At 34.7% G+C, this 22,155-nt stretch overlaps 1 protein-coding gene across 3 annotated transcripts in view; it reads left to right on the top strand.

The window, feature by feature from the left end:
- Window positions 1–22,155, top strand: part of CHD1 (chromodomain helicase DNA binding protein 1) — an 85,386-nt gene that overhangs the window by 5,035 nt on the left and 58,196 nt on the right. For all 3 annotated transcript variants that reach the window (XM_054688277.1, XM_054688276.1, XM_037530372.2), the window contains exons 3-4: window positions 20,205–20,406; window positions 21,381–21,488. In XM_054688277.1, coding sequence (XP_054544252.1) covers window positions 20,205–20,406; window positions 21,381–21,488 — 310 coding nt within the window. The remainder of the gene's footprint in view (window positions 1–20,204; window positions 20,407–21,380; window positions 21,489–22,155) is intronic.

The raw sequence follows: 22,155 nt of genomic DNA, 5'->3' as shown, positions 1-22,155 counted from the left end.
AATGTGTGGTCTTTAAAATTAAATTGAACTCAGGCCACGTTTTTCACCATATATCTGTTAGTGCCCTGTTGCATATCATTATGTCATACCATTTTTGGAAACATTGCAATTAAGTATACAGTTACCAGAAAGATTTCTTACTATCAAAATCAGTTTATTTTGCTAAATAAATTTGAACAATTTTTAAAGGCAATGCCAGTTACAGTTGTGCTTTTTATTGTACATTATCTACATTTACATAATGTAATGTAATTTATTGTACATTTACATTATTGTACATTGTACATTTACATTATCTCAGAGTTTTAGAAAAAGTCCATTTTTAAGTTTTAGAAGTTTATACTGAGAAGTATTTTAAAGGGTACAAGAATGTGAAATCAGAGCAGAATGGCTAGAAATTGCTGACTGAAGGAAGCTGCCTTGAATTTTGTATAAGGCTACTAACTGCAGAAAGTATGGCTCTTACATCTTTTTCATTGTTGTTGTTTGTCAGTTCAATATGTGCTTTCTTTGTCTTTTATTCCATTTTTCATTTCTCAGATCTGTGTATACTACTGAATCTAATGATAGTACCAGTTCCTTTTTCTTTGGAAACTTAATAAATTGTTAAGTAGGAACCTTTGTAATACCTTTGTAATAGCTTACTCTCTCCAAATAGAATTTACCAAATTAAAATTTTCATATAATTTTAGTATTGTTGTCTGAGTACTGTATTTAGATTTCAACAGGAAAGGTTAAGAAAATTGTCTGTGACTTAATTTCAAGGGCATTACTATTTATTTTTTTTAATTTTATTTTCACATTGTTCTCTTTTTTTTTTTTTTTGGTGGGACCCTTGCCGGCGCCCGGGGAACGAACTAGCGCTGCAGAGGCTGCAGGCAGCCTCGCAGCCCAGTGCTCAACCGCTGTGCCACCAGGGGAGGCCCTTCACTTTGTTCATTTTTGTATAATGTTTGATTATTTCCCCTCAGGTGTAATTCTCATAAAATTCCCACTCCCAAATTACCCATGAACTGTCACTGTAGTCTCTTTTGTGTTCTTCCCTCCCCTTTTGACTCCTTCCTTCCCCCTCCCCTGTAGTATCTCTCAGTTCTAGAGTTTGCCTGCAAATATTTGCCTTTTTTTCCCTGACCCCTTGTTCGATTTCCCTGTATTCCTCCTATAAGTGAAACCATCTGCTGTTTTTTCTTTTTTCTTCTGACTTCAGTGAGCATTATTCCTTCCAGCTTCATCTATGTTGCTGTGAATGGCATGAATTTATCTTTTTTGATTGCTGAGTAGTAGTCCGTTGTGTATATATGCCACATCTTCTTGATCCAGCCATCTGTTTTTGGGCATTTAGGTTGTTTCCATAGAATAACTATTGTAAATAATGCTGCAACGAACATGGTGCAGCTTTCTTTTTGAATTAATGTTTTTGTGTCCTTTGGGTAGATTCCTAGGAGTGGAATTGTTGGGTCCTATGGTAGATCCATTTTTAGTAATTTGAGGCTCCTCCACACAGCTTTCCATAGTAGTTGGACCAGTTCACATTCCCACCAACAATGTAAAAGGGTTCCTTTTTCTCCAGATCCTCACCAGCATTTGTTATTGTTAGTTGTTTTAATGTGGGCCATTCTTACTGGTGTGGTTTTGATTTGCATTTCCCTGATTATAAGTGATGTTTAACATTTTTTCTTGTGTGTGTTGATCATCTGCATTTCTTCTTTGGAGAAGTTTCTTTTTAGCTCTTCTGCCCACTTTTTCACTGAATTCTTTATTTTTGTTGAGTTGTGTAAGCTCTTTGTAGATCTTTGATATAAGTCCCCTATTAGTTGTGTGGAGTGCAAATATTTTCTCCCAATGTATAGGGTGTCTCTTCGTCTTGGTTATGGACTCTTTCGCTGTACAGAAAGAAACTTGATAATGAAGTTGTCCCTTTTTTATAATGCTGAAGTAGTTTTGAAGGCTGGTGGATTATATCTGTACAGTTCTGTGTTTAAATATAAGAGCATTTCTTTGTGCTTAGTAGGTGGATAACACTTTTACGTGGAAAAATTTGAAAATATAAAGAAGTAGAAAAGTTGCAGTTGTGGTCCTTGGATCTCAGCAATGGCATCACCTAGGAATTCGGCAGAAATGTACAACTTTGCAGCTCACCCCAGACTAACTAAATCAAAGTCTTCATTTTAATAAGATTACCAAGTGATTCATAGTGATATTAAATGTATACAAATGTATATGAGTCTATTTGCCTGGTATCAATAAGCACCTTGTCAGGTGTTTTGGGTTTTGTTTTGATGTGATTACATGTTCTTGTTATTTTCTGGGATTCCACAAATAATGATATCCTGGATCCTATCAGCAAAAGTTTGTGCAAAATTCATTTCTCTAAGAGTAATAATTATGGCAATCAGTAGTTTCTGAATTCATACTCTAACTGAACCAGGCATGGAACACATAGTGCATTGTACATTTAATGAATTTTCACAGTATATCCTCACAAAACTCCTGTGATGTATGCAGTATTATGGTTAACAGAAGGGGAAACAAGGTTTATAGCCATTTAAAAAAAATTTTTTTTTCTTGTGAATAACCAAAATCCAGTCTTTACTTGAATTTTATAGTTTTTGTTTTTTTTTTTCCTTTAATGTCTTTCTGTTCCAGTATTCAGTCCAGAGCACCATGTTGCATTTAATTGTCAAGTCTCCCAAGTGTTCTCTGGACTGTTGAGAGTTTCTAATTCTTTCCTTGTTTTCCTTAGTAGTCTTGTTTTCCTTAGTAGTCTTAGTTATCCTGTAGAAAGTCCTCCAACTTGGATTCGTATGGATATTTTTAGGATCAACTGGGGTTATCAATTTTTATAAAGATTATCAGAAGTGCGGTACTTTCCTAATTCTGTCATATCCACATGACATTCCTGATGTTATCTTTAATCACTTGGCTGTGATAATATTTGCTAGGATTCTCCACTGTAAACTTACTGTTTTTCTCATTCCATACTAAATACTGTATTGGAAACAAGTCTCTGTGTCTATCCCTTACTCTAAGTGGGTAGGGGTTGAGCTAGAAATTAAGTTCTCTCTCTTCTTGAGAGTATATTTATGTATTAAATAGAATTACTTTATAAAGAAGTTATTTTGCCCTCATTTATTCCCTTAAGCATGTCCTTATGTTTACATAGTTTATATTTTGGGATGTAATCCACTAAGTTATTTCTTTTGTTGCTCACATTTTTCTTCCTTATCCATTGGGGTCTCTCAAGCTGACTTCTGTTGTCTTTTTCCGCACACCTATCCTTTTGCCCTAGAGTCAGCTGTTTCTTTAAAAAGCCCTGGTTCTATTTGTTAAGGAAAAGGATATTAGAAACCAGGCTTGTTGCTACTAAGCTGTCACTGCATCTAGACCCTCAGTAGACCAAGCAGATAGAGCTAGGTAATATATGTGTATATATTAAATCTTGTCTATTTCCAAACCTGTAGTTGTTTCTGTCCATCTGTATGTGTATTAAGATAAGCATGAGTTTATATTGATGTCTTCAACTTCAGCCCTCTACTACAGCATTCATTCTAACCTTCCTTTCTTGCTCTTTTAATTTCTATCTCCAGCAGTGACTAATCTGAGTCCCTGCTCCAACCCCAACTCCCCAATTCACCATCCATACACTTCAATCTCAATATACAAGTTTAAGATTTATTTATTTATGTATATAAGAGCTGGGGTGCAGGCCAGAGATGTGGGGGTGGTGAGAGGATTCACCAGAGACAGAATGGGAAGAGAAGAGGCAGGCAGACTAAAATACACTGCTGAGGGGAGCAGCTGACGAGACAGGAGATGTCTGCCTTGCCATGTAGGTTGCTCCTTGGCTGGCTGGGGATCGAACACATGCTGCCCAGGCTGCGGATTGCTTCATAGTGCGGTGCTTTCACCCCTTGCACCACCAGGGAGGCCCAATACTGTGTTGTTGTTGTTTTTTTAATTTACCAATCCAATTATATTTTACCTTACAGTTTCTAGTCAGAATACTGCTTTTCAGAGCTACTCAAGCTATTATCTTTTCATTCCACACCGTTCTTTGTAGTTAGACCATGAATTTGTAATAAAGTTAGATTCATTTGTTACAGTATGCATTCTATCCTTGGTACCTCAGTACAGTGTTTCGTTTTTAAATTTGCATTTCAGGGCCTCCCCGGTGGGTTGAGCGCTGGGTTGCGAAGCTGCCTGCAGCCTCTGCAGCGCCGGTTCAATCCCCGGCTGCTCCCCGGCCACCGGAGGAGGGTCCCACATGGCGCGCAGACCTCTCCTGCCGCCCTCTGCTCCCCACTCTGGCTCTGGTGAATTCTCTCACCCTCCCGCGCTTCTGACTGTACCCAATGCCTGTATGTATAAATAAATAAATAAATCTTTATAAAAAAATTTGCATTTCATACATCAGAATTTTCATTTTAAGAAATGCAGATGATTTGTGTGCATATTAAATTCATATGTGTATATATGAACTTATTCACAGTATCTTGCCAATATTGAAAATTATAAAATAAACCTGAAGAGAGATTATTATAATCCAGAGATGATAATGGAATAGCCAGGTTTAAACACACAATCAAATAAATATACTCAAATTCATGGACCCCTATAGGTACGCATGAAGAAAAAGGAATTAGGCAAATTATTGGAATAATGTATATGGGCTTTGTGGGAAATTTTAATGAAACTCCTTAACTTTTGCTATTTTTTTTTTTTTAAGATTTATTTATATGAGAGCTGGGGTACATGCTAGTTGCGCGGGAGGGTGAGAGGATTCACTAGAGACGGAGCAGGGAACAGAACAGGAAGACTGATGAAATATACTGCTGAGGGGAGCAGCGGGCAAGACAGGAGAGGTCTGCTTGCCATGTGGGTTGCTCCACGGCCAGCGGGGATCGAACCAGCGCTGTAGAGGCTGTGGACAGCTTCACAACATTGCGCTCAACTGTCTGCGCCACCAAGGAGGCCCAACTTTTGCTATTTTAATGATGAAAAATGATATAGTTTGGTGAAACAGAAAGAATAGCAAATGGTATGTATTCAGAAGTGTGATGGAGAGAAAGGTTTTTACAAAGACATGGTCCCCCAATAAAGAAGTGTAAAACCTTTAATGAAGAAAATGTTTTGGACATCCTAGTGTTGCAGTTTTGCAGAGTTAAAAAAAACCTCTGTTGAAAGTCTTTCAAAAATTCTAAGGACATACTATTTAGTGTTTTGCTAAGGTTTTCTATGCTGGAGTTTTTCTGTGGTTTAGTCCTAAGTGGAGAAAGTTAAAAAAAAGGAAGTATAGTTGAATGCATTTTTAGGTACCCAGGGGAGTATATTAACCATGTGAATGCACTGATCAGAACTAATGGTTTTAAGGAGAGACTGGGAAATACTGCTTGAGAATCAAGTTCTGTTCATGAGCGACTGAGAAGGTTGATGTTTGTAATTAAAAGTATACTATCACTGTGATATGAGGTGTCTGCTTAGTCAGAAGTCAGCTGCATTTGAAAGTTTCTTGGTGTGGATCAGTTAACTGGAGATCTAAGTTATCATTGAGATTAAAACACACAGACATGCAAAGTTCAGGCTTGACAGTACAGACTTTTGGATTCCAAAGTTACATGTCTCTCAGAGCTGAAACATAAGGCACAAAAATAATAGGCCCTCTTTGGTTAATGTAAACCATTCCATTAATTCGCATCACTCCTGTTGTTGCTTTCAGAAATATAGCTCTTTATCCTAAATAATTACTTCACATGATTGAGCTACTACTATGTGTTGTAGAAACCATGAAATACTAAAATTATTTTCTAAAGCCTAAAATATTTATAGTACCAGGTGGATATGGTAAGTGTGGATAGTCTGTGACAGGACAAAGGTAGGAAAATGGTAAGTTTGATCAAAAGACAAATGATTTATTTCCAGGAATCAAGCCCAATTATCAGAATAAAGTTCTGGGTTTTGTTTGTTTGTTTGTTTGTTTTTTGTTTTTTTTTTGAGGGGGAGATCATTTAAAACCAACATAAGCTTAAATTTTATGTGCTTTAAACCCTCAGTTAGTGTGACTTATGATTTATTTTGACAGACTTAGGGAAGAAGCAGAGAGTAATTTTTATACTAGGGAAAAATGATGTTAGAAGGCAATTAAGTACTGCGCTGAAGTGTTTTTATGTAGAGGACTGGGGCCATTGGAGAAGAGTGATGTTATACCTAAATTCCCTCCAAAAAGACTATTTTTGTTAGTGTGCTTGAGAGGTATTATTGCCATTTTGTTCACTTACTACAATATTCTTAGTTCTGTGTGACTAAATCCTGAATTATATCAGTTAAAAAAAATTATATCAGTTAAAAAAGGTGTGATCAGAAGGAAGTTTTATAAGAATTACAGTTAACTATATATATATGAGTACTAAAAGTATTTGTTTTAGTGTGTATATCAAAGAAGTGATCCCATTGTGCAGTAATTTGTTTTAGTCATACTATGTACTATGTTGATTATTTCAGGATTATTTTATTCTTAGGTATAGCACATTTCCATGGGTATATGCAGACTAATGAAATGCCACATTACAAATAATTTTTGTTAGAAAGTAGTGCATATAATGCTGGGAACCTTTTTTTTTGGCTGCAGTATTCATTAATTTGAAAGTATATAAAAATTTAAGATTTTTTAAGAAGGCAAATCTTTAAGATAGGTAATATCATTAAAATTGAACTATAAAAGTTGATATTTGTGTTAACTTAAAAATTATTACAGATAATTTCAACCATATACAAGAGTAGCAACAATAGTAAAATGAGTTGCCGTGTATACATCATCTAGCTTCAACATAGTTCATTTCATAGCCAATCTCTAAATCCTGTCTCTAATTCCTTCCATTTGACTGTTTTGATACAGTATATAATGTCCACATATGTTAGATTTCTGCATGATAGATAATATTAACAAGGAAAAGATGGAGCCTGCCCTAATTGTTACATAAAAATTATAGAATAGCAAATTTCAAACTATTAAATGGCTTCAGATGTATACACTGACTTACTTCGCATCTGATTCCCAAATAATTATTTGAGAAACTTAGAGTTTATTATCTTTACCCTAGATTCAATATGACTAACCCAAACAGCCGTCTTTGAAATTAGTCACACTAAATGTTACCCATCCTAGCATCTATCAGTTTTATTCTCATTTATTCATTCAGAGATTATGAGGTGATAGAATCATACTGTACTTGTACTTTAAGAAGGGTTTATTTTATAATAGAATTTTGTTATGGATTGGTGAGTTAGAATGCTAAAAGAAACCATCAATTTATGGCCTACCTGGTGGCGCAGGTGGTTGAGCACAGCGCTGTGGAGCTGTCTGCCGCCTCTGCAGTGCGGGTTCGATCCCAGTGCAGATTCGACCCACATGATGCAGCAGGCCTCTCTTGTCTCGCCCGCTGTACCCCTCAGCAGTGTATTTCACTCAGTCTGCCTATTCTGTTTCCTGCTCTGTCTCTGGTGATAACTCTCACCCTCCCACACATCTGGCCTGTACCCTGGTTCTTATATAAATAAATAAATCTTAAAAAAAAAAAAAAAGAAACCATTGATTTAGTGCATAGCAAAGTAATAGCAGTAACTGGTGTTCAGAACCAGACAGGTCGAAAGATATTTCTGAATTATCTCAAATATTTGATGCTTATTTTCTCATAGTAAAAGATAAAGTAGATAACAAATTTTAGTGCACTGTAATTTTATAGAATTTAAAGGTAGATTTGATTTTAGTTATCATCTAACCCAAACCCATCCTCATTTTCTAAAGGACTTATTCTAGGATAATATATTTTAAATAAGTGAGTTGCAGCATGTTGGGGGATCATAATTAAAATTTTTTAGTGAGAAAGAATAATGTGAACTAGAATAGAAAATAGTGTTCCTTCTGTAGAGTAATATTTCATCAGACCTTTAGTTGCTTAATTCCCCTGTACCTCTGTGTGTGTGTTTGTACACTGTATCACGATGTAAAATGTATTATATATGTTTTGTCCCAAAAGTTTGAAAGCCATTGCCTTTTTTTTTTTTTTTTTAAGATTGATTTATTTTTATACAAGAGCTGGGGTATAGGCCAGAGGCATGGGAGGGTGAGAGGATTCACCAGAGACAGTGGGGAGCGGAACAGGCAGACGACTGAAATACACTGCTGAGGGGAGCAGGGGGCATGACAGGAGAGGTCTGCTGTGCCATGTGGGAATCTCCCTGGCCATTCAGGAATCGAACCGGCGCTGCAGAGTCTGTGGACAGCTTCACAGCGCTGTGCTCAACCCACTGCGCCACTGGGGAGGCCTGAAAGCCATTGCCTTTGACGACTAATTCATTTTTTAAATTTTAATTATTTACTCAGTACCTACTAATTTCCAGATTGCTGCTCTAGACTTGTTGAAGTGGATAATGGTCTACAAAAATAACTAAATTAAAGGTCCCACTTAAATAATTCCAGAACCTAGTTAGGAGAATACATGTTAAAAAACAACTGTAAGTATTGTGAGGGGATTATTAATAGCGCATTAACAAAATGTTGTGAACACAAGGACTAGAACAATGTCATTTGTGGGGGACATTGGAGAAGGTTACATAAAATGTATTTTTGAACAATTTAAAGAGCGGAAATTTTTATTAGTTGATTCAGAGGACTCCTTCATTGTAGTTTCTAATATACCTATTTTACCTAATAAGCATGTAATAGCATGTACTGAACTCTTTAAAAATCTTTAAAAAAAGCTTTACCTCTGCTTCTACCTATAGTCCCTCAATCATGAAATGATCCATCTTTAGTATCTTTGATTGTTTAAAGTGTTTCTTTTTCCTGTGAAATTTTGTCCCTAGTAGAAATCCTTGCTCAGTACTTGTTAATAAGCAGTTGGGGCCTCCCTGGTGGCGCAAGGGGTTAAGACACAGAACTATGAAGCTATCCGCAGCCACTGCAGCACAGGTTCCATCTCTGGCCAGGAAGGTGACCCACATGGCGCAGCAGACCTCTCCTGACTCATCCATTGCTTCCCTCAGCAGTGTATTTCAGTCTGCCTGTTCTGCTCCCCACTCTGTCTGGTTAATATTTTCACACACGCCCCCCCCCCCCATCTCTGACCTACACTCCAGCTCTTGTATGCATAAATAAATAAATCTTAAAAAATAAACAAGCAGTTGGATACAAATTATATATGTACAAAATCAGTCCTTTCAAAAATGCATTTATTGCACAAAAAATATTATAGCATATTGGAGAAACAGTTAAGATGCTATGTTAGAGACCCCAAAACACAGGAACTCAAATATATTTCTTTTTTGCTCTCAAGTTCATGGGCTTTATCCTTTGAGGTTGTTGAGGCACTCTGGCTAATGGGACAGTTTTGTGTTCCTTAACATATGACTTCTATTGCTTCAGTTGCTGCTACTTCCAGCTATCAGGAAGAAGGTGGGAATGAGGAGGATTTTAAGGCAAGCCTCTTTATTTTTAAGGCTATGACATTGAAATCCCAGATCACTTCTAACCGTATCCTTTTGCCCAAAACTGTTCACATGGCCATATCTACTTGAAAGAGATACTGGGAAATCTAATCTGTGCCAGTAAAAACTGGAGGAATAGTTATGTAATACCCAATGGCTAACAAAGAAAATGGATACTGGGTGGGTAAGGAGGGGCAAGTAAACAATGAATAATAGCTTTTTCTGCCATAACAATAAAGTACCATTTTAAAATTACTCCTTATCCTAAGAAATTAGTTATTTTAATTATTTGAATTTCCTTTAAGTTGTTCATAGGTATTTGTAATTTCTATGTTTGCAACCGTGGTATTGTTATTTGTTTCTTCACTTAGACTTGTCTGAACCTCAGTTTATTTTTATATGAAAATCATGGGATTAAATGAGAGCCCAGTCTGCCACGTAGCATCAGTTAGTAATCCTTATATCTCCCCTTTTTTGTTAAACAGTTTGTATACTAATATATACAAATAGTATAGTCTCAAGTTTTATTCACAAACATTAACTATGCTTGCAGTTATGATCTTCTGAAAAATACCTAAATCAAACTTTGAAGTAATGATTCTGATCTTGAACTCAGGAGAAAGATGAATAGTTTTTTATTTCTAATTGTTATCAATATTGAACTTTACCATGTGTTGTACTGCATGGTTTACATCTCTTTTAAAATTCATAGTGATCTGTAAGTATGTTTATATGACAAAAAATTTAGATGAGACTTCCTGAGACTCACTGGGTTTATGGATATAAATACAATTGCAATGAGAATGGCTGGAAAGGAGATAATTTAGGGTTGCACTTCAGAACACCATCATGTTAACCCTGAATTTCCCCCACTTGTTTCTGTCAAAAAAATTCTTTCAGACACTCCTCCAAAGAGATCCTTTTGTGGCTTTGACACAAGTAGTGGTTAAGGGGGAAGTGAGCAAGGCGTAATGTTAGAATTTAATGTAGTATGCTTGTTCTTTAGGATAGTAAATACAGTTGTTTGTGTATGTAATTATTCTTTGTTGGGTACACAGTCCTCTTATAATATTTTTGTGGAAAATCAGTTTACTTTCCATCAGTGATCTTATAGCACCTCTCATCCACCTTCCTGGAGTCTAATTCATCTAAAATACTACTGTCATTTAGGAAAGAAAAAGTAGGGAAATGATACACTAGAGTGAAAATCTTTATGTATTGACAAAAGAAATAAACGAACTAATGAGAAACCATCACTCTAAATTTTTGATACAGGTTGTCTAATTGCAGACAGTATTCAAAGACACACGAACAGTCCTTTTTTATTTTTCTTTAGTGTTGCTGTATTGAAGTGTTCTTTTCACTTCAAAAGGGAACTCAAAGCTGGTGCAGTAAAGGAGCAGTGTGTTCTAAGTAAGCATGCAGCACAGGAGATACTTGGAGAGACACTGGCCCTTAGGAGAGGAGGCTGGAACTGGGATTTGGAACTTAGTATTTGGCTGTGGAATGGAATTAAGACTCCTTAAATCTGGTCCTTGGAAGGGTTGCCTCTTTGAAAAGCCACTAAGGGTATTTTGTAGTAAAGATGAAATGGGATAACCTGTGAAAATATTTTGAAAGCTATGAAGAACTTTATGATATGAATTTTATCTTAGCTAAAATATAAATGAAAGTTGCCCATGTATAAGACATTTGTTTCAGGGAGTTGACTGGTGAGTTCGAGATCATACGCATTATTGAAAGGAACCAGGGTTACTTGGAGAATTTGACCATTTGGGGAAGTGGACCTAGTGTTTCCAGATTTTCTAATCCTTCAAAAGAAACTGCTTCTTAAAATTATTTCCCCCCCAAACAATTTTAAATTAGATAACTTGGAGGAAAAATAAACCCAAAAGAAGAAAAGTAGAGGTACAGAAATCAGTAGGAGAATATGAGAAAATGTGTTGGCTTATGGTGCTTTTGAGTAAAACCAAACAGAACTATCTCCTTGGAAGCTGTACTACCTAATACCATTTATTAATTCACAAATATATTTTCGTTGTCTGTCAGATACAGTACGAGAAAGTAGAGGGCACAATTGTGAATAAAACCATACACTCATACTAGCTTATTTTAAACAAGTGCCAGACACTGTGCTAGTTGTCTTATACGTGAGGAGATCTAAAAAAAAAAAAAAGAAAAGCACAACTTGAGAGAATGAGTAGAATAGTTGCATGCTAGGGAAGAAGGTGGGCTGGAGATTAACATGTTTTGCAGGTAGGGAGAAAGCATGGCACATTCACAGATTGAAGGAAGTTAGTGATGGGATACAGAATAGAGAGAGAATGATTTTAAGAAGTTGGAGAGGTAGGTAGAAATCAGATGTTAGTCATTTTATCTCAAGAACAAAGGTAAGCCATTAAAACCCTCAAGATAAGCTTGAGTGTAGCTTTACCACAGGATATGGCATGGGATTCAGGCATATGTAATGTAAAGGTTGAGTGATAATGGTGATCTTGAAGTGTTAGAGTCATTTTTGTAAATTAATCCACAGGAACAGAATTATAACATTTTGGTCATATAGAACTGATAAGCAGGTGTGAACTATTGAAAATTACTAGTTACTAAAAATTTAAATTGAGAAAACAATTTAAAAATGAATTTCTTGTCTTCTATTAAACAGGCATGGGTTTTTTTGGTTTGTTTTTGGTCACATTATTAAAAATATTGATTTAAAATAACCTTAGGAATATTGGGGGGGGGAAATACTGGACTTTTTGGTAAAAGAACTTGTGCAATCATGTATTTTGAGTAGTTTCCTTGTCTTATTCTCCTAACAGCTGCAAATTTAAGGGAAAACCAGAGGGCCAAAAAAGGGAGTCCCTCTTAGCTGAATCGGTCCCCATTGTACAACATTCTGGGAAGTAATACCTAACATTTCTCCTTAGGTCTCTTTTGTTGGAACTTAAGCTAGTAGCCCCACTTAACTGCAGGGAGTTTGTGTTGTGCAGTCTTCTACTGGGTGACCATAACTTTGGGATTTCTGCTACTAAGAATGATGATGTGCTAAGTTAGATAACTAGCAATTTTTTTTTTTTTTTAAGATTTATTTTTACTTATTTATTTATTTATACAAGTACTGGGTACAGTCAGAAGCGCGGGAGGGTGAGAGAATTCACCAGAGCCAGAGCGGGGCACAGAGCAGGCAGAAGGACCGAAGTACGCTGCTGAGGGGAGCAGCGGGCGGCAGAAAAGGTCTGTGCGCCATGTGGGACCCTCCTCCGGTGGCCGGGGATCGAACCGGCACTGCAGAGGCTGCAGGCAGCTTCGCAACCCAGCGCTCAACCGCTGCGCCACCGGGGAGGCCCAGTAACTACCAATTTTTTAGGCAGCTGTTGTATATGTAGTTGGTCTTTAATTTCCTTTATTTAATATTTTTGCATTTTAGGTTTTCTAAGGAAGTTTTGTGTTTTTTTTTTTGTAGATTGGTTATTTTATAGACTGATTGCATATTTGTTTTTCATGCTAGTGAATGTTTACTTCCTTTTTTAAAAAATATTTATTTATGCATATAAGGACTGGGGTACGGGCCAGAGGGGTGTGTGTGTGGGGGGGTGAGGATTCACCAGAGACAGAGTGGGGAGCAGAACAGGCAGGTTAACTGAAATACACTGCTGCGGGGAGCAGCGGGCAAGCCAGGACAGGTCTGCTGCACCACGTGGGTAGTTCCCTGGCCCGGGGATCGAACTCATGCAGCAGTGTGGATAGCTTAATAGTTTGCATCCTAACCCCTTGCGCCACCAGGGAGGCCCTGCTTCCCTTTTATATTCATTTGGCTTCTTTGACTTTTGAATTTCCTTATCTTTGTGTCTTAAACTACTTGCACATGAGAGTTTACAGTATTGATTATTAATGGTAAAAGTTTATGGCATTGTAAAATTGCTCTCATATAATTAAAAATAAAAATGATATTTCTTACTGATTTATTGAAATTTAAAATTACAGGAAATTTGCAAAAATAGTATTAAGAACTTCTTCATATATCTTGCCCATATTTACTAATTTTTAAATTTTGCCCCTTTTCCATTTTTTCTCTGTAGCTACGTATTTATGTGCATCATATGTATATAATGCTTATTTTTCCTGAGTGAAAAAAAATGCAAAACCATACTTTGTATATTAAAACTTTAATACCTGTTTTTAACAAACCATGGTATTCCTATACACACACATATATGGTTTTATATAGTTATTAAATTGAAGCGTTTATGTTGATATGATACTTAAGACCTTTAGCTGTATTCTATTTTGGTCAGTCATTTCAATCACCTTTCATTGCAGTTTTCAGCATTAGACCACATTGCATTTAGCTATCAAGATTTTTAATCTCCTTTAATCTGAAAGTTCCCTTTCCTTTGTCTTTTATGACTTCAGCATATTGAAAGCTATAGGCTAGTTAATTTTTAGAACATATTTCTCAATTTGGGTTTGTGTTATGTTGGCTTACGTTTAAATCTAAGTTATTCATTCTCTATCTTGTGTATTACTGACTGGAGTACTGTGATAGGTTTTTATCAGAGGCAGTGTGTCAGGAAGTTCATGGTGTTTGTTCCTATTTATATCAGGTTTTGATCATCAGGACAAGGTGGTGTCTGATTTTTTTCCCCTACATTGTAGTTTCTAATATTATACCTATTTTACCTAATAAGCAGTTTGTGAGAAGATACTCAGAAACTGCAAATATTTTACTCATCAAATTCTCCCACTAGAATTAGAATCTGTTGATGATTTTTCCCCAAACCAATATTTTCTATGATGATTGCAAAAATAGTAATTTTCTAACACTACCCTACCCTTCCACAATTACCAGTTGGCATTCAGAGAGCCTTCTCCCCTGTCTATCGATGAAGACAGAAGTGTTTTCAGGATGGTCTTGAGGATTCCTGTTTTATTGCTAGGTAATAATCCTTTACTGTCTGTTTTAATGCTCAGATTAGATTTGGCCACTGGAAATACTTTTAAGTTGACTCCTGGGTTCATTTTTTTTGGGCTATTATTTTGACATGTCCTTTTTTCTTTTTTTTTTAAAGCCTTTTTTTTTTTTTTTTTAATCATTCATCTTCTCCTGCCCCTGTCCCAGCCTTAGAATCTGCCATTTCTTAAAGGAGCCCTAGTTAAGCTAAGTGTTGAGTAGACCTAGAAATCAAGATCTGAGTGTAGGTGATTATAAAAATTTCAAAAGGATATACTTACATTAGGTAATAATAAATAGCAAATCAGAAGATTCATTTCTATATATAAGAAGAGGTATCCAAGGGGCCATTTTTTAATTTCATTTTATAGTATGAAAGGACCAGAAACAAAGCATATTCATCTTTGAGGGGTAAGTTAAAACTGCAGTGTAGCTACATAATGGAAGCAGGTCTGTCTGCAAAATGGAATATATGCAATTGCATCAAGGAATGGTAAATATATCGTCAGTGGCATGGTCTTCGGGATACATGGGTGTTTACTATGCTATTGATATGAGTGTAAAATGTGTTAACTTGGGAAAGGTATATAAATGTATTATTCATAATTTTGTTATATTGAAAATGGGAACATTTTGAAACTTTAAATGTAATTACTATAGGGAGCGAGAGGAGATAGTATATAGTAGAGAAAGATGGAAGCTGGACATCTTACTGTAGTTCCAAAGTTGGACCAAGTAAATAATAAAGTAACATTAAGTCAAAATGAATATAAAGCCATCCCTAAAAATGAAAAAAAGCAAATGACTCTTAATTATATCAAATTGATGGCCATACAGAAATTTATGGGAGTGAATATTCTTGATGAATATAAAGCATTATAAAGACCTCTTAACATTTACTGGTCATATTGTTAATAGAAGTAGTATTATTTTGAAACAATTACATGTGATCTAAGGTAAAGCAAATAATTGTATTAGTGTGATTTGGAACCAAGAAACTCAACCCAAATGATGTTTAGATATATAATCAAAGAAGTAAAATAACTTAAGAACGTGAATTGGAAGTACTAGCATAAATTCATTTGATGTCTTTCCTTTAAAAAGGTACAATCTGGAGCTCATTCCAATAAAAGTAAAAAACAATGACCAATACAGTAGTAGTATGCACACTGGATTGCAGTTTAATTTCAGATTTAAATAGAAGCATTAGAAAGAGCTGAATTAGTCTCATAAACCAGAAATTGACTGAGGCCACTTGTCATGCCTGTCAAAGATGACTTGACATCTTGTCAGAGGACTCAGGAGATAACAAATGGTTTTCTGTTGGCTAAATATGGGACACTTGGACATCGATGATGATACTGACAATGAATTAAAATTCATCAAATAATTTCAAGTCCAAGAGTTCAGTGAAATTTAAAATTGACTTTACTTTGTAGCATGCTTAGCAGTCTTAACTCATTTTGAAAACTAACAAATAAGGAAAAGAAATGACAATGCCTTTCCTGTATGAATAGTACATCAGGGTTAACAAATATGATGAAGGAATGGTTCTCTTTAAAAAATTATTTCACTTATGGTGAAGAAATGATTTGATGGGTAAATGCAGAATAATATAATCCAAGAAGCTGTATGAACATCAGTGACTGCTAAAACAGTATAAGACATGTTGCTCATAGAGAACTTTATAATAAATGGATAAAGCTGAAAACACCTGAATCCCCACAGATCATTCTTAACCTTACACAAACAACCAAACATTAAGTCCCCTCTGGTAGAAGTCCAAAGCTCTTAAAACATATACTTTCCCAAAAAAGCTCCACTTGAATTTGAGCTTCTAGATCTAACAGTTTACAGGAAATACAAGGGACAAAAAAAAATGTTAAATACCACAGGTATTCAGTCAGCAAATTCTGTAAGGCAGGAAAGTCTACAGAAAAAGCTACCTAATTCACAAATTGCAGAGTTGGCGGGGACGAGGAGAGGGAACTGTCAAATTTTTAAAAACAATCAAGCACAATATATGAACCTTGTGTGGATTCCCATTCAGTCAATGAAAAAGCTACTGTATGATTAAAGAGGTAAATTAACTTGGCATTTAATCTTGTTTAATATATTTAATTCCATATTTAATATTAAAGAATGAATTATTTTTTAGAGGTGTACTGGTGTTATGAATGCTTAAACAGTGCAGTGTTTTATTTTTTTCATGAGTACTGGAGTATTTATGGATTAAATTTTACAATGTCTGAGATTTTGTGGAGGGGAAACTAGATAATTTGAAACAAGATTGGTATGAATTGATAGTGTAAAACTGATAGATAAACATGTTAATTCATTATATTGCTCTCATTTATATTTGAAATTGAATATAAAAATAAGATTGATAAGAAACTAATTTGTGTTGGTATTTTACTTTATCAAAGTGTACACATAAACATAAATGTTGTTTTCTCTTTTGTACTCCTGAGAAAAGTGAAGAAAAGAACTAAGTATTTTTCATAATCTACCATATTACTATTTCAGTAAGGGTTAATATAAGTGCTTTATAGTTATTTAAATTTTATAAATAATCAGTGATATTGGTTATTATCGAAATAAATAAAAGTTTTAAAAAGTTAATCTCAGAAATTTCACTTTTAGCCAAATTATGTTTGTGAATTTTATACCAAAATTTGTATCCATACATAGGGACTATATCTGTCAAATGTGACATGTGTATATAGCGAGAGCTTTGATTTGTCTAACCATTCACCCATCAAACTTTTTAATACTCAACATACAATGGGCAACAAGTAAAAATTTCAACCCACTAGGAAATATGGTAGAATACCAAAGGTAGGATTCCCCCCAAAAAAAAAGAAAACAAAGCTGAACTGTAGTGATTATTGCATGATGTGCTCACAACTATATAGTATGGTAATACAATATGTTTTGGGAATGCTGAGGAAGGATATCTATTTATTGTTGAAAATGAGGTCAGAAGATACTTATTGAAATACCTCTAAGGTGAGGCTCAAGTAGGATTTCCATGGTAGGATAAAAAGAGAATTGTACAAAAGCAAGAAGTAGAAAGAGAAATTGACTCAGAATTTCAAGTAGTTTGCCATCTCAAGGTCTAGGGCTTTCTTTAAGTGGAAAACTGACTGGAGATAGGTGGGGAGAGACAAATTCCTGAAAGGCCTCAAAGATGTTTAAACTTTGTTATAAAAATAGTGAAGACTTTAAAAAAGAAAAGGCTATTATCAAATTTTTACTCTAGGAAGATCACTAGTGAGCTGGAATAGAATTTCTTTATCAGGGAGAGACTTTTTCAAACCTATTTTAGCTCAAATTTTTGTCTGAATATACATTTATTTCCTGGTTCTAGTCTTTCATTGTTTTAGGATTTTCCTGCCAATCATGTACATGGTCTAAAAACTGAAGACTCATTTCAGTCCCTCTTCCCTCTACTCTCTTTATCTCCCTCCCTCTATAGTAACCATTTTTAATTTAATTTTCTCTTTATGCTGCCATGCTTGATTTTTTCCTGTTTTTAAAAGAATAAGCAAATATAAATAATCCCCCTTTTTATACAAAGGAAGTTAACTCAAACATTTTATCTTGGTTTTTTTTTTTTTTTTTTAATTTTTTTTATCTTGGTGTTTTTTGTTGGTGGTTTTTTTTTTTAACTGAACTAGATCTTTTAGATCATTCCGCAGCAGTATATAAGGTATTACTTACTTTGTATGTTTTTTATCCTACTGAGAACAACTAGATTAAATAGGTAATATATACACATCTAGTACCTAAGGTAAAAAGGCATTCTAATAATATATGCCATTAGAGTAGCCTAGAGTCAGTCTGTTTGCTTTTATCTACTGCCAGAATAGTACTGCCTATTGAATATGATGCATTCATTTACTCAAGTTGTTGAGAACTTTGAGTGGTTAACAAGGAATTTTGACTAGCTGCTTATTTGGAATGACTGATCAAGATATAATTAAGCATATAGGTCCATGATAGCTTCCACCCCCAAATGTAATCATTCATGTATCCAGTTAGCAAGTATTTTTATTGAGTCACCCACATATGGCAGGTGCTTTGTCTAGGTAATGTAGGAAAAAACCAGTACCCTCAAGATCCTAATCAGCAATTAATGTGACAGCCCTGGTGCTTAATTCTTTCCTGGAGAATTAGTACAACTGCATTTTTTTTTCTAAATGTTCCACAATTATTGTATCAGGCTTGGTTATATTTTAAGTGTACCCTATATATGTGGATCAATTATCTTAAACACCAGCATATAATGGTATTTATTGATCTACAAGACGATCATGTCATACTAGGTTAGAATTTTTTCTTTTTAATGGTAAGAACCTTTTCTCATCTCAGTCCTCCCAGTGTCTAACACATGATAGTGCTCAGTGAAGTTTATTGAGTAAATGAAAGGTGTCTGCTTACCTAATTGGTTAAAGGAGAAGTATTTCATATTCTTGCTGAAATTTCAGCCATCCAAGTAAAATATGGTAGGTTTTCTACCCCCTCCGATTAAAAGATGTTGCAACTCAGAACCATGTGACCAAAACGTAGAAATTGTGGCAAAAAGTGATCTTGATAGCATGACCTTTTAAGAGGCAAGTTTTTATCATTTCTAAGAACATATATTCTGTTAGATTCCAGGTTTTAACATTTTGTTCACACTTCAATCATTTTAACCTGTGTGTAACTTTTTAAATCAAGTCTTCTAGCAATTTTTTATGTCTGTCCTTCCATGTAGTAACTATCATTGAGACCTTAAACTAGAAAAGGAGAGATCACTTTTAGTAAGGAATTACTGTTACTATTGCAGTCTATTAGAGTAATGCCTCCATCTGGTGGTATTTGTGAAAATTGCAGGAGAGGATATTAAGCTTGATTTTGTTTTATATGCATAAACTATATTGTTACCTGTTGTTCCTTATAAAGCCAGATGAAATTACATCAAAGACTCAGCGCATCATATTTAATGCCCTCACTTTTAATAATAATAATTCAAATACCATGTTAGCTAATGATCTTGGGGAGTATATCGTTTATACAATCAGCTATTTAGTTCCATTTTAGACCGTTTTAGGCTATCTTGGACTAGAAATTACATATGGAGACCAAGGTAGTTTCTCAGTGAGCAATTAATTGGTTTCACAGATGTGTTTGTAAAGAGATTAAGAAAGATTTTGAGAATTTGCTATTTCAGATTTATTGAAATTTCAGTGGTTCTGTAGAAGAAGCAATTCCTGAATTTATTTTTAGTACATTATATTTCGTCATTGCTTAATTATAATAAACTACATCCCCCTGAAATGATAGAACATAAACATAAACTTTAAAGCAAATAGAAGCTACAAATTTATGTTTCATCTGTTACCTTGAGGATTTTTAAAACATTTAACTTTCTCTCCACACAATTCCTACTTTGATTACTATAGCTAAATAGCCTTTTCAGGACAAGTAATGTGGCTTAAACTTCTTGCCTTCCCAAGTTCCTAGGCCAGGATTATGTGCTTGGTCAGTTTTCCCATTATCTTGAGGAAGAATGTGATCTTATTGCTTATGTTTTCTTTTAGCCAAAGCTGTACTAAGTAAGTCTGTCAGTTGTTACTGTAGATTAACATTAATTGCCTTTTCTGTTTGTTTTGCCATAGACTATTGAAATATGAAATAAAGAAACTTTAGTAATTTGGGGCTTTCTGATCATTTAAAAAATTTCCTAATGAATTTTGTTTGAAATCTGTTTATTTTCAAATTATAGCCAGTCGGATGATGATTCTGGGTCAGCTTCAGGCTCTGGATCTGGTTCAAGTTCTGGAAGCAGTAGTGATGGAAGCAGTAGCCAGTCAGGTAGCAGTGACTCTGACTCTGGATCTGAATCAGGCAGTCAGACGGAGTCCGAGTCAGACACTTCTCGAGAGAACAAAGTTCAAGCAAAACCACCGAAAGTTGATGGAGCTGAGGTAATGAATAAAAAAATAAAATAGATTTATATTGCAGTGGGAAAATTTGTAACACTATTTTATAGGGTTCTTAATATAACTTTAATAAAAAAAACATTTTAAACATTAAGGTAGTTTTTAACAACTCTCAAACTTGAGTTTAGCTCTCTGTGGACTAATTGGCTTGATAGAGAAACACTTTTTTTAACTATAAAACAGTGACTACAGAATAAGCAAATCTTTTTCTTCCTGATTTTGAGGCAGAAGTGAAGTTTCATAAATATTCATTGTCTCATGGATAAAAAGTAAAGGCTTTGTGTGGACTTTTTGTTAACCTTACAGAGTATGATCTTTCAAGATTTCAAAAGATTTTTTTTTTAACAATTAGAAAAATTTAATAGGACTCTGCTTCCTTGAAGTTACTTACAGAATAGACTAAGGACCATTCTGTTTGACCAGAACTACTGCAAGATAAACTAAAACTTGTCTGTTCCTCATAACAGAATATAATAGTGTTGCTTAGAGTACCAGTTAGGATAAGATGGTTGGTCCAGAAAAGAAATCCACATACAACTTTCTTCATGGAGAAAATCTTGCTACCAGAAAAGAGCTGAACTAAAACTGTTTTGTGACATTGTTGATTTGCATTCTGACTGAAGCACTTCATCTCACACTACTATAAAATACTGGATAAATCTCACTTTGAGTAGCACTAGTGTTACATATTATCACTTTGTTTTTGAAAACAACGTTCTTAACACCAGTGAAGATAATTACTATTGTCTGCCTGTGAAGCTCAACTAATTGTAAATTCTTTATATATATCTACAGCTCAGCATTTTATTTTAATTAGATTATAATAACGTTGTATTATATATAATGAGGATAAACAAAATAGTCTTACTTGCAGGCAGTGAAAAATATACTGCTTTTTAATAAGGACATTTTTTCAATTTTCTCAACACTAAATCCTCTGGTTTATATTTCTGTTATAGTTTTGGAAATCTAGTCCTAGTATTCTGGCTGTTCAGAGATCTGCGATGCTTAAGAAGCAGCAGCAGCAACAGCAACATCAAGCTTCATCTAATAGTGCATCAGAAGAGGTGAGGTTTCATTATTGTCACTTTAAAAATAGATAAGCCTAATCATTTAATCAGGTAGGTATTTGTGAGATTCTTAGGCGTAGTAAGTGTTTTGTAAGAATGGAAAAGAATGACTGTTTAAATTTGTATCAGAAGTTCTGAAATGTGGACATAACTTTTATCCAATAATACCACTTGTAGAGATTAATACAAAACAAGCAATGGAAGTTTGTTTACAGTTGCTCATTGCAGCAAAGCTAAAAAATATATGAATACTAGGCAAATATACATATTTAAGCATATACATATATTACTAGGGAATTATTGCAACATTAAAATCATTTTTGTGAAAAATGCTAATTATAGAATTTTCCACATATTTTTAAAATAATAGGCTGCATCTTGTTTTCTCTGTGTATATGAGCACATCTGCTGCATATATTTTGGCACAAAAACATTCAGAACTAACTATACCAAAAACCAAAGAGGAACAAAAACATTAAATTTTGACATAGCAACAGTTAAGATTCTTTTGACGTCATAGTAGGTAACAGTATTGGCCTGCAGAAAAGGTTGATTTAATTAAGGGTTTATATAAAATGCTGACTGTAGTATTTACCTAATTCCACTGACTGTTACAGATTTATGATTAAATTGTTGTTTGTGTGCTAATTAATGATAATGTAAC

The sequence above is a fragment of the Talpa occidentalis genome, unplaced genomic scaffold, assembly GCF_014898055.3.
Source record: "Talpa occidentalis isolate TD23 unplaced genomic scaffold, MPIMG_talOcc4v2.1 talOcc4.6, whole genome shotgun sequence".
NCBI lineage: Eukaryota > Metazoa > Chordata > Mammalia > Eulipotyphla > Talpidae > Talpa > Talpa occidentalis.
This window is presented reverse-complemented; position numbering and strand designations above follow the sequence as displayed.